Source organism: Plectropomus leopardus, chromosome 4 (genome assembly GCF_026936395.1).
Source record: "Plectropomus leopardus strain MGB_pleo_1.0 chromosome 4, ASM2693639v1, whole genome shotgun sequence".
NCBI lineage: Eukaryota > Metazoa > Chordata > Actinopteri > Perciformes > Serranidae > Plectropomus > Plectropomus leopardus.
The window spans coordinates 34,661,959-34,675,622 of NC_142179.1; the positions used below are offsets into that span (position 1 = coordinate 34,661,959).

A 13,664-nucleotide genomic window follows, 5' to 3' on the forward strand; every position below is an offset into this window, starting at 1 on the left:
ACTTTACCTTGTCAAGATGGAAATGTTTTGAAATGCAAAATGATGGAATTGTGAACACAATAAAAAAAAGCAATTAAGCCCAACAGCCCTTATTTTTTTTCAAACAATTATTACTGATTAGATGTTAGAGCATATTTATTATGTACCGCATGTTAAACTGGAAGAGCATTGCATTATGGCTGTTTGTAGCCTTCAAGTTGCCAGACTATTAAGTTTCTTCCAGTCATCTTAAATAGCTTCTTTTAAAGTTAGTCAGTCCAAAAAGGTGTTTAGGAAGCGTAGTTCACCCTGCAGGGGGTTCTGACTATTGTAACACCTTTTATAGCCACAGTGGAAGTCACATCCACAGTCTCTGAACTTTTTGCTGCAGAAACAACTTGAATCATTTGACAAAAACGGCTGTCCGAGAAAATCATTCTGACCACACTAAGATCATGATAGGAGAGTTTGTCATTATTTGACTGACAGACAAGCTACACAAATGTAATATATAAGCTCTGCTGTAATGGAAGAAGACTGTGTTTCACTTCTATATTTGTAATCAGAGATGTCTAAGATTTGATGGTACATTTTGCCTGTACTATAGGTAAATCTGGAATAGAGTACAATACTGTACATGACTACATGTGTGACGTGAGAATCAACACCCCTACTGTGATGAATATGGCGATTCTATTTTTACATTTCTCACTCTCACAGAGAACTGAATGTCCCTCCCTTGTTCACATGGCCCCTAGGTTGAGAAACACTGCTCAAAGATGGACTCAAGGACTCAAAGATGAATCATCTATAGAAATATCTGTCTTCTCCCCAATACAATGAAATTAGATGGCTTGTGGAGCTCAAAGCGTCAAAAAAAAAAAAAAAAGAAAAAAAAGAAACATCTGAAAAATCTCAACAGCAATGTCTCTTTCCAGAAATCATGACTTGTTTACTCAAGGTATTCCAGACCTTTTTGTGAGCAGTTTTGTGCAAGGAGCTGTTTTCTTTTTACAGAACTACACCCGCCAACTGACTACATCTACTCATAAAAAAAGGGCTTGTGACAGTGCATGATGTAAAAATGTATGGTGTCTTTCCCAGTTGACCTTTAACATTAGCTAACTCAGTGGTGCTAGGTGAACTAGTAGTATGTACACTTCCTTCTGTGCTATGATATCGTTGGTGGGTGTAGTTAGAGTGAAAACTGTTCCTACGGGATTCTGCTAAAAAAAAGCAGAAAAAAACAAAGCAAACAACTTAATTAATTGACAATACACAACACTGACGACAGGCTAACTGTTCCCCACAATTCCACCTGCAAACAGACTAATGCTTCATCACTGTGCCCTCCACTTGCATTTTTAACATTAAAACATGGTGTAGAAATATATGAATCTGCCATTAGTTTCTTGGAGGGGTTTTACCTCTCATCTGAGGGGCTTCTTCAGTTCTAACAGACTGGTTGAGAGTTGCAGGCTTTAAACTCTGTGTGGGTGTGAACCCTTACAGAGTCATCAAGATCACATGTGGAACATTGACCCACCCCCATGATGTGGGTCATTGGGGTTACCCGGGTGCAGGTGTGAATGGCTGTTGAATGGCTGTTAAGCTGTCTGGGGAGGTCAAACTGCATATTTGTCAGACTGGAACAACCATTGTTAAACATCGGAGGTCGCCTACCACACCACTTATCACCCACTTACTCTGCAGTCCTGAGATCTCCCTCCAGATGACTTTACACCCATTCACACCTGGATCCATTGAACCTTAATGACCCACTCGATGGTCAGGTGGGTCAACGACTCACATGTGACCCTAACGACTCTGACACTCAGAGCTAACATGTGACCTCAACGACTCTGTAAAGGTTCACACCCACACAAGGTTCAAAGCCTGCAAATCCTGACTAGTCAGTTAGAACTGAAATAGCCAATCAGCTGAGGGGTGAAATGTAATCAAGACAACTAAGCAAGTCCAGGTGCCTAAGACATATCACTTAGAAAAAAAGCGACTGAGTTTGTGATGCTAAATGCATTATACTTTAATTAATGTTGTGTTTATGTTTCAACCACAGACTGTATAGAAAGATGGACAACACGACCCCACCTCTCCCAGCTATGCTTAAGTGAGGTTAAAATATCCGATACACCAGTGTTGCCATCTTGCGATTGTGATGTTACTGAGAGGGAGTATGCACAGTGGTGATATCAGTGTTGGGGAAGTTCTTGCCAAAACACTCATTTGACCAGCTCAATTGAATGTAAGCCCATGGATTGGCAAACAAAGATGTTAAACATGGCAAAAATCCCCTCGTTATAGTATTGAATTACTCATTAAAACCTAACTTATCATAAAAACTACCACAAACATCAGGGTGATTAGCCGTCAGTGACAGAAACCATTTTTGGGAAAAAATGTATTTGGTGTGTACTTTGAGGTTTGAGTTTGGCCTATGTCCCATACATTAACATGGAGGCGCGGGCTTTATGACCTATACTGCAGTCAAACACCAGGGGGCGGTTGAGATTGAAAAGCCACCCTCTGTGGAAGCTGTCATGTTGTCCATCTTTATATACAGTCTGTGGTTGTAATCAACCAAAGACAAGAACCACAGCCAGCACAGTCAATCAGTGTAAAAGCATGATACTTATGACAGGAATGTACATAACATCAAAAGTGTAGTTCTCTCTGTTACTCTACTAATATGCACATGTACAAACATAATAACCAAAGAAAACTGGGACTCACTCATTAAATATTGTTCTATGGATATATGTAATTCTGTATAGTATGCAGTATTCATGAGTCAGTTTCCCCTCTCAGAAGTTTAATTAGAATGATTTTTAAAAACCTGAATGTATAAAACTATGTAGTATTTCTTCATAAATTAGCAATTATTATAAAACATTCTGAGAAATAAAGATGAGTTGTTGGAGGAGAATATGTTAAGTAGGTTATGCTATCACATTAATCTTCTCAGTCCCCTCCAATTTACAACGTAACCCTTTTAAAGGTTCTCTCCCTCAGGTTGGAAATGGTCACCTTAAAAGGGACCTATTATGCTTGCTCCCTGTGAGCAAAAACTTCAGACTGTGAACACTTTGTTTCCTAAGTGGTCTTCTACTTTTGAGTCAAGCTAATGTCAAGAGGCTATGTGCTAATGTCAGGGAAACATGCAATTCTGGTTGCTGATGTTATTTTTTTCTTGATTTTGATTCATATTTCAGCTGGAAAATGTCTAGTTGTCTTTTGGAGCTTTACTGGTGATTTCTTACAGGTGAAAGCGCTGCTATAAAAAGTCATTCCCCAGCTGCAAGTACACTGCTACATGTAGCTACACGCTAAACATATGGAAAACATGTAATCTTGTTACTTTGTCTGATTTGGCATCAGATTCCTACTGGAATATGTCCAGTTGTGTTTAAGCTTTTATTGTAGCCTTTTCATTGTTAAACGTATTATCAATAAACTATGATAGTGAAAGAATGATGCATAAAGCTAGTACTCATTGCCTTTGTTGGTTGCATTGCTTAGGTTTAGACAAGAAGAGTGGGATTCGTTAGGGTAAGGATGTCAGTGAAAGCTGGTCAGAGGCAGAGTGAAGCAAGCAAATCCTTGCTATCCGTGAAAATGTAAATCTGCTTCCTGTTACACAGCAACATCTTTGTATCCAAATTATTTCCTCATATTTTCTTTAAAATGTGAAAAATATTTATCTTTTTTCTTTTTTAAATATTTATTTTACAATGTTCATCATATATTGTGTGTCCCTTAAATTCTTTTCCACCCAGTTAGAAAAAAAAAAAAAAATACAATTCCATGGAGATCATTCTTAGTAAGTGACAAAAATGTTTGGGAGGAAACTCAAAGGAGAAAAGTGGGGTGATCTTAAACTGTCACTACTGCCTTTTTACCCCATGTTTCATGATGTCAACCCGGCCGTCTTGAGGTTCAAACCTATTAGGCTAAATTATGAAGAAAGTTGGACTATTTAAAAAAAAAAAGTTGAAACACATTTGAGATTCATAAAAATGCAGAGAAGCTTAGCATGGCAATTCTGGATCACTCACAGAGCTATGGCTCAAAGTTACCTCAACATTTGGCCACCTAGTTATGGTCTAAAAAACAGTCTTCCCAGAGCAGTTATTATTTGTTTTAGCGACATGTATCTTGTCTTATGTAATGCACAAAAACCATGAAAAATCAGAGACCAGAATGTATATATATAATACATAATTATGATATTAATATTATGATTACATTATGATTATGAGCACAGTTTTCCATAGCTTTTAAAAAAATAATTTTCTATATCTATTAATTTGTGGAATATCTCTTACTATCTGAAAATTAGTAATTAGTTTAAAAAAGTTGATATAGTGTCTCAAAATTGACAAAACAATTTTGTGGAATAACTTAAAATACACAATTATGATAATCATAAATAGAGTTTTTCCATAGCCTTTCCCGCCTAAAACATTTCTCCCAACTTAAAAAAAAAAAATTCTAAACATATTTATTTGAAGAACATTTCTTACCAAGTTTGTCACTGTCTTTTTTTCCAATGTTTTTGACAGAAATTTTACCAATTTGCTCTGGGTTCAAAGGTTTTAATACTTGTGAAAGGTGTCTGAAAGCAGCAAAAAAAAGTGATGCTGCTTCAGTTGTCAAAGGGTTCAATAAAACAATCTACATGGTTATATACTACAAGAAGTGAGAGAGGAAAGACATTTTTTATGGAGCATGTTTATCCACTCTTTAAGAGCCATACAAATGCAATGAATGTTGCTATTTTGGTTCCATAATCACTAAGGTGACTTGAGCAATCTGCAGTGAAGTGCTGCGCATGGCCGACTGTTCAGTCTAATGAGTAGTGGTCTCTGCAGACAGGCCGTGTGAGTGCTGCACTTGACAGCAGTGACTCTTCCACTCAGACCCTCAGCCTGAAAGGCGGCCGCAGGAGGCTGATTTCACTTCACCTCTCCACGCCGGCCGAGGGCTACCACTACGAACACGAGGACCGCAGAAGAGGGCCATAAGTGCACTGCTTCGCGCAGACTGCTGACCTGGTGACAACTGGAACGGTCCACGCTAACTCCTCCAATCGCTCTATTTGTGTTGGCGGGACTTGATGACAGCGTGACCCCTGTTTGCCTGAGAGAGCCTGTGAGGATGTGGAGGAATAACAAAGAGCTACCTGCCTTGGCAACGGCGCTGATGGATCTTAGCAACAGCTTGCAGTATATAGGGTCCGAAGAGTGCGTAGATGTATTCATAGTTGTTAAATTGTAAGAATATGACTTGTTAGTGAGGCATAAACTTTAAAAAAAAAAACAGAGATACACTAATAACACTTGTGTGCATGACTTATTTTTCTCACCTAAGACCACATTCTTTTCCTTTTTGTTTGTAGTATCTCCTGAAGGCTGTGCAGCAGTGAATTGCTGAGAACATGGATAAACTAATTTTGTTTCATCTTTTTTTCTTCTTCTTATCTTCTTGTAAACATTGGATTCCTTCTAAAAGAGCAGGATTTTTGCTTGTTTAAGTATTCATTCTACAGACAACATGGGCATTTGTAGGAAACCTGCACCTTCAGTAAATCTGCAAGCCCTTCTGGCTCATTGGAAAAGCAGTGCTTTGGAGATTTTGTTTATGTTTTCTTCATTTATTAAATATTAGAAGTACCACTGTAGTAAGTATCTATCATTATCCACATTCCTGTTTCAAGGAGCTACACATTACATTAAGTTACAAAAAAAAAAAAAAAAGCCTGAAAAGCTGGAAGTTAGAGAGGAAGTACATAAAGTCACTGCTATGCTGAGACAATTAACTGTCATGTCTGGTTGGTGTAAACTGGCAGGTCTGGATCTTTGATCTGAACTGGGGTTAAACTTGAATTTGTTTTGGATAAATCATTACATTTGATTGTTTTTTAACTACATACATAAGATATTTAGTATTTTCCCCACCAGAATTGTACACTGGTAGTATGTAGAAGAGTATTTTTGGTAGCAGTTCAAAAATTCCCTCCAATTTCTTTTTTCAGAATGAAGTTTTGGTTGTCATTTTAAGGTTACAATGCTCAGAAGTCACTGCTCAGGGCTGCTGTTTATGTGTGGTTAGGTTTAGACACAAAAAAACACTTGGTTATGGTTACGGGAATCATATCTTAGCTCAGATACTCGGTTTTAGGGGCAGAATCTCTGCTGGAAAACAGGATCGATAAAAAATACCCACATTTGGTGCCTAAAAAGGTCGCCGGAATTGCACCAAAGACTCTCTAAAGCCACAGGTTTTTTTGTTTTTTGTTCTTGAAAGTCAGCTTACATGCTATGCCACTTTAGGATTGTTGATATTAAATTCATGAAGTGTTGAAATATAACATATTCATGGTGTGCAGAAATGTACAACACCAATATTTTTTTGTCAAAGTATGTTGATGAATCTCAGGAATAGTTAGATATAGATAAAACTTGGACTGATGTCCTCTTTACATGTTGGTCACCTGAATTACAGGGCTGAGAACAGACTCTATGGAATAGTTGGTATAGTGAGCAAAATAATTGGGAATTGCGAATTTATCTGGGTGACTTACTGTCAGAAGAAGAGATAAAGCCACGGGCATCCAGACAGACAGCTCTCATCTTTTATTCCCTCAGTCTGAGATCCTGAACTCTTGGAGCTACCATAGAGGGCTTTTGGCAACTAAAAATACAGCATTTTAAAATGAAAAGAAGCCATTCTTCCTCATATTTTAATATTATATCCTTTGTTTTAACATATTTCATTTATGTGCGATCAACATATTTTTTTTATATGTTAAATTCTCATGAGCTGTTCTATTCTTATCGTGTTGGGAAGCCACTTGTTCAGATTTGTTTTCAGACAGTGTACCACCTTCTTGAGTTGAGAAAAGTTCACTGCACCACCTTTTTATGTGTGTGCCGACAGAACACAACAAAGCAGGAGCACAGTTTCTTGATGCACACACAGCAGACTATTTAACAACAAGCTCCAGGGAAGTGGAGACAGAAACGGTGGAAAATTTTTAGATGTTTGTTGTGTTGCACGACATTCGGAGACGGCTGTGCCTCATGCTAAACAGCGCTGGCTTATGACAGCTTCTGTAATGAGCAGCCTCTCATTATGGACACCAAGAGTGTGTGAGCGACTTTTCAGCACACTGTGAAATCTGAAAAGTTGATGTTACTTTAAAAAAATCTAGGAAAGCGCTTACTTTAAGAAAATGTAAATAGTAAAAAAGTAAATATAAATAGTAATAATAATAATTAATTAAAATAATAATTAATTAATAATAATTAATTTATTTTTACTTTATCTAATTGTTAGGTTTACCTAAAATTGAGCTCTTTTTACTTAATTTTGTGAAGTTGTTGCAACTTAGAAACGACAAGTGTTATATAAGCTGTTATATATCTGTATGCTGCCAGCTGCAAACTAGTCAACCATATTTGCATTTTCTCAAACATGTTAACAAAATTAAACTCACAGATCTTCTAACTTCATCATTGGCAAACTCCTCTTTGTGATGATCAGTGTAAGTCAAACTAACTTGGTTTACTGAAGATGCTAACACTGAAAAATGTGTCATTGTCATTTTAAAGTTGCGACAACTTCACAAAATTAAGTAAAAAGAGCTACATTTTAAGTAAACTTAACACTTAGATATAAAGAAAACAAAAATTAAAGATTTAAAGTTATTTTTACTTTCCTTTTTCGAGGCAATCGGTTTCCAAGATTTTTTTAATAAATCAACTTGTCAGATTTCAAATAAGACAGAGAGTGTCAAAAAAACTTCATCTACTTCCTGTAAAACTCACCGGTGTTTGGCACCACCAGGCGTCCTCCAGGGTAGCTGAACACGCCCGTGGTCCTCAGCTGCTCCTTGCCTGCGCTGAAGGGCCCGTTAAGGGTGAGCAGGCCTTTCTTGCGTCTATCCACGGTGCTGCTGTAGTCCCGGCTCAGGTCCCGCGGGAACGTCTCGGCGGGGGCTTTGGCGTGGAACTCCGCCCGCTCGGCCACACCTAGTGAAACCATAAAGGAGCTCTGAACTTTGACCTTGATGTCTGGCAGGGGGTCAAAGAGCTCTTTGTCTGCGCTGTCCTGGAAGCAGAGGGGCGTGCTGTACGTCCGTCCCACTGTTAAGTCGGGCTGCATGGAGGAGTTGAGGAGCAGCGGGTTGCCTACGGAGACGGAGAGATAGCACAGTCACCTCAAAAGCCCGCTCGCAGGGGACACGCATTATGTAGGGAAGTAGTTTAATTAATGAGTCAAAGCCCAACCTCTGTGTTTCCTGAACAGTGCTCACATGGGATAATGAAATTCACTGGTGTCCCAGATACAACTAAATAAGGCCAAGATTGTGCACATTTTTTTAAATGGTTTTTATTTTTTGTCTTTTTTTTGTATTTAGCAAAGTAAAAGTTGACATTTTAAAAGGCTGAGAAAAAAAATGTGCCAAGAATTCCTTCATTTTTCATGACAGGAAAAAGATATGAGAAGACAGAATATGTGCCACTCAGTTAACACGGATTAAACATTATCAGGAAATATCTGTCCCCAGCACAATACAGCAGATTAGTATTTTACAGAAAGCAGACATTTGAGATTGAAATCTCCTTTAATCTCTAGAATTAATCCAAATTCCTGGATATCCTCAGGTAACATAAATCCAGTTCAAACCAGGTTTAAAAGCCACATCTCTCTGCAGCATGTGTCTTCATGCGGCACATGTTGTCAGATTGGTGAGTGTTGCTCCATTTGTTGTTGTGCTTTATTTCACTGCACTGCCGCATTTCCACTACATGGTACCAGCTCTACTCTGCTCTACACTACTCGCCTTTGGTATCAGGTACTTTCTCTTAGTACCCGGTTGGCTTTTTTTGGAACCCCAGGAGAGCAGGTACTACAAAAGGTGGTACCAGGTACTTTTTCCTAATGGAAAACCAAAAAAACGGCGATTAGAGTAGAATAGAGTCAGTACCATGTAGTGGAAAAGTGCTAGAGGGGCCATTCCTGTTTTGCAGCAACATCTTTGCACCCAAATCACTTCCATTTTCTTTTCTTTCAAATGTATTAACTATTATTTATTTACTATTTACTATTTACTTTCTTTCTTTCTTTCTTTTTTTTTAAATTACAGTGTTCCCAAAGCCAGGGAAAACCTGGAAAATTCATGGAATTTCACAATCATATTTTCCATGCCTCGAAACTGAAAAAATACATAAAAATCATTGAAAATTTTGGAAGTCATGACTTTTTTTTTTTTACTGTGTAAATAAATGATTACAGTAACTTCTGCGGTTAACCTTTCAAGTGATGTCATATAAGCGCAAATTTATTTTCTGTAATTCTTGACGTACCATAGCTTTGATAAGTGTCAGTGTGTGGCGATATGTTTACATCACTGATGTTCCTTCTTTTACTCCAACTGTTTTCACACTCGCTTTATGTATGCCAGCTAGCTGACACTATGTGTAAATAGAGTTTTAATCTGATGTTTGAAAAACACTGGGCAAGTGTGGAATCATTATGGGTCCTTTAAAAGTCTTTTTTTTATTTTTTATTTTATTTTTAGCATTTATTGTGTGTCCCTAAAGTTCTTTTCCACCCTTTTAGTGAGCTGTTTCTCACCTTACAAAATAAAAAACGGAAAAAGGGAGAGACTACAATTCCATTAGGGCCATTTACAGGAGGAGAGCAAATTTTTTCAAAGGGAACTCAAATGATCAAGATATGGTGAGCTTAAACTTTCACTCAAGTCTTTTTTTTTCCATGTTTCATGACGTTAATCTGTCCGTCAAAGTCTTGAATTTCAACCTGTTTGTGAAGAATTGTGAAGAATGTTGGATCGATAAAAGTCAAATAGACGAATAAATAAATAAATAAATAAATAAAGTTAAGCATCGATTCTGGGATTCAAACCAGCAAGAACCTTTAAAACTTGAAAGCTGGGTAGCACCCTGATCTTTGACAGTGTACGACACCTGCATCAAAAATAATCAAGAGGTTTTATGATGATCTGACTCATTCATGAACGTCCAAATCTCCACTGGGCCACACTCCTCTCCTCCAGAGATATTTTGGGGACATGCTTCAATGGCTTGGTAAAAAATATCCAGCGTGTTTGGAGATGTTTGTACAAACGATTTAAAGCCAAATCTTATGAAAGAGGAATGTGCTTGTTAGGAACTGGTGGCGCCCTCTATTGTGTTATTTCATAATAATTTCGCGCACGCGGTTCAACATTATTATTTAATATATCCTGCAAGTTTTAGAACAACTGGACAAATATTTTCTGATTTATTATCCAATTTCATTCATAGCGCCCGCAAGTGGCCCATTTGAATGAAACATTTAGGGTTTAACCCCTTGAAACTTGGATCGGTATTTGTTTTCTGGTACTGTGTTTAGACACCTTTCACAAGCTATTTGACCCTTTGATACATGAGTAAATTGGTTTGATTTCTTCCAAAAACATGGGGGGAAAAGGCAATGCACAGCTGGGCAAGAAATGTCCCACAGACTGCAGAACAAATCAGTAAATGTTACAAGAAAATTACGTAAAAATAGTTAGAGGGGATTATTTGAAAGTTATCAAAAAACAAAGAAAAATGTCCCAAAAACTATATTTATAATTACAACAACAATTTAAAATTATGCTACAGAAAAAAATAAAATACAATAAATACATTTTTTATATATTATCATCTATACATTTTTTTACATTCCAGTTGTTCATTGCCTTCTCCCTATGTTTTTGAAAGAAATCAAACTGATTTGTTAAAGTTTTAAAGAGTCAAGGTACTAATATAGAATTATCCTACAAGTTTGACGATGGTTGGCTAAATGCTTGTGAAGTTAGGTCTATTTTTTATATTAAATGTGCCATAATTCCTTCATTTTTCATGACAGGAAAAAGCTAAAAGAAAGACAGAAAATGTGCCATTAATAAGACATGGATTAAATATCAGGAAATATGCAGCACAAAACAGCAGATTACGATTTTACAAAAAGCAGACACTTGAGATTAAAATCTCCTTTAATCTCCATAATGAATCCAAATATCTTCATTTCCTCATGTAATATCAATCCAGTTCAAACCAGGTTTAAAAGCCACATTAAATTTCCGGCCGCTGACCAGTGAAGCTCCTGCACAAATTAAAACAACATGTCCGGGCAGGCGACCAGTGCATCAGAGGTAAGGGAGCACAACCTGGACAGAAGGTCCAGGGCTTGGAGCCACGGTCAGAGCGTTAGATTTAATTACCAAGCACACACACAGCTTGATCTCCATAATCCATCTGCTGGAGTCAGCTCCTCTGGACACCAAGTCGTCCTCCTGAAGGACAGGAGGGAGGGCCAGGAAGGGGTGGAGGTGAGTGCTCTGTAAATGAGGGGAGTCCTTCAGCTCCCAGTGTGGACCCAACAGCCTGTGGAGGGGGGTCTTCATCTGTGGCCATTAGATGTGACGACGCTGCCAAACGGAGCGAGGAGCGTGCCGCATCGATCTGGCAGGCTCAGGCGTGCGGTGCCCCAGGACGAGCCGTGCCAAGATAACAGCGAAGTCACTGAGTCCTTGCTGCCCAGCTGTTGCCTGGCAAGGGGTGCAAGGCGGGAGGCTAATGTTGTTTTATTTTTAGGGAAATCGTTAATTACTGAGGGCATGATTTGTGATGAGCATTTAGGAGTGTGTTGGTTTTGACTTGTTCTTCAAAACTCAACTTTTTCTGCTGTGTTTGTCTTCCCAACACAACCAAAGTATGGAATTTATTCACAGTTTTTTTAGTAACTGGGACTGCTATTACAACAAAAAGGGCTGCATCTAATCAGAGCTAATTGTAATTGATTAATTGGTTGATATTTTAAGGAATTTCTACTTTTTATATAGTTTAAAATCATTTGGTGATTTTGTGTGTGTATATATATATATATATATAGATAGATAGATATATATAGATATATATAAATAAATAAATAGATAAATACAAAACAAAAGGAACTGACCTGGAAAAATAATGCTCAAAAATAACAATTGTGTAACAAAATTTTGTATGTAAATGTAATAAAATGTATTGACAAATATAGTTTCACACACACACACACACACACACACACACGCACACACGCACACACACACACACACATATATATATATATATCTATATCTTTATACATATATATAATTATATTATTATATATTTCTTTTTTTCCTAATCATTTTTCACTAGCTTTTGTCTCTTTTCTCTTCATATTTTCCTATAGATTTTAAGAAATAATTTTTTTAATAAAAAAATATCACAGTTTGTGGAACATAATATACCAAGGCGATCATAGCCTTTTATCCCATGTTTTTAACCACTGCAAACTCTGTAAAAGTTTCTATTTAACAGTATTATTTGATGATGGACATTTTATTTTGAAGTGATGCTATAACTGAAATTTAGCTATGAAATTATGAAATGCTGAAACTCACTGATGGACTGGTGGTTTTGTATTAGTGAATTTTGAAACTTGATTATGAATAGTGAGCCAAAATAATTGTTAAACACTGTAGATATCAAGAAATATAGAAAAAAATCCCAAACAAAGTTTCCAAGAGCTAAAGGTTTCGTCTAAAAATCCCTTCCTCTGCCTGGTGCAAAACCTAAACATATCCACTTTTCAATGACATCAAATTGAGAAAAGCATGAAATTCTGCCTTTTGAAAATTGTTTTCACATGACAAATGATTTAATAATAATGATCAATATATCTGGCAATCATTTGTTGTCCACTCATTGACTAATAATTTCAGTCCTAACAATGAGTACATTGGTTTGATTTTAGTGTGAAGTATTAATAGAGCTACAGGGATTGAACCCAGGACATCTGAGTTATTACTCATGTACTCTATTCTCAATGGGCCTCAGGCAAGAAACAATATACTTTCATCAGTGTTTTCTTATTTTTGCTTTTCTCTTAGCTAGGAGAAAATTTTACAAGTGGTTAAGAGCACTTGTACCAAGATAAGGGAAAAACATCTAGCTTTCACATCCTGCCTTCACAGTCCAAAGTGTTGTCCAACTAAGTTTTAAAAATGCATAAATATCATGCACTTTCCACTTCTACACCACTACATTTCAGATGGAAAGATTGTACTTTTATTAGATAACTACTTTACAAGCAAACCATATGAAAATATGCAATGTGGTTAAAACAGTTAGAATATATATTTATCATTACTGTGACTATTTCTTTCATCATGTAACTCATTTTTAATGCAAAAAAACATTTCATAGTTCCAACTTCTCATATAAACTGTATGTATGAGGGCTTTTTCTTCTAATTATTTATAGATTTTGATTTATTAAATATATTCAAAAATGTATGCATGTGTTACTTTTACTTTTAATACTACATTTTCCTGAAATCACACTTACTTTGTTTGAGTTTACTTTACTACTGCAGGAGTTCCTCCTCTTCAAACAACCTTTTTGGTGTCATCTTTCCAGTTTTGGGCATGTGCCAGAGTCTTCGCAAATGGCACAAAACCTACCCTTATATGGTGTGTAGGGGGCGTTACATGTGCTAATAGATAACTTAGATCAAGTGGGATTCATCATTGATCACACCTGGCAGATTTGGATGGTTAAGAGCGTTTGGTGCATCTGGAGTTG

The 13,664-nt window shown here is 37.0% G+C and overlaps 1 protein-coding gene across 6 annotated transcripts in view; it reads right to left on the minus strand.

The window, feature by feature from the left end:
• Positions 1-13,664, minus strand: part of unc5db (unc-5 netrin receptor Db) — a 273,315-nt gene that overhangs the window by 69,912 nt on the left and 189,739 nt on the right. For all 6 annotated transcript variants that reach the window (XR_015776501.1, XR_015776502.1, XR_015776499.1 and 3 more), the window contains one exon: positions 7,827-8,189. Coding sequence is in view for 2 of the 6 variants with exons in the window: in XM_088077178.1 (XP_087933304.1) it covers positions 7,827-8,189 (363 nt within the window). In the remaining 4 variants the exon portion in view is untranslated. The remainder of the gene's footprint in view (positions 1-7,826; positions 8,190-13,664) is intronic.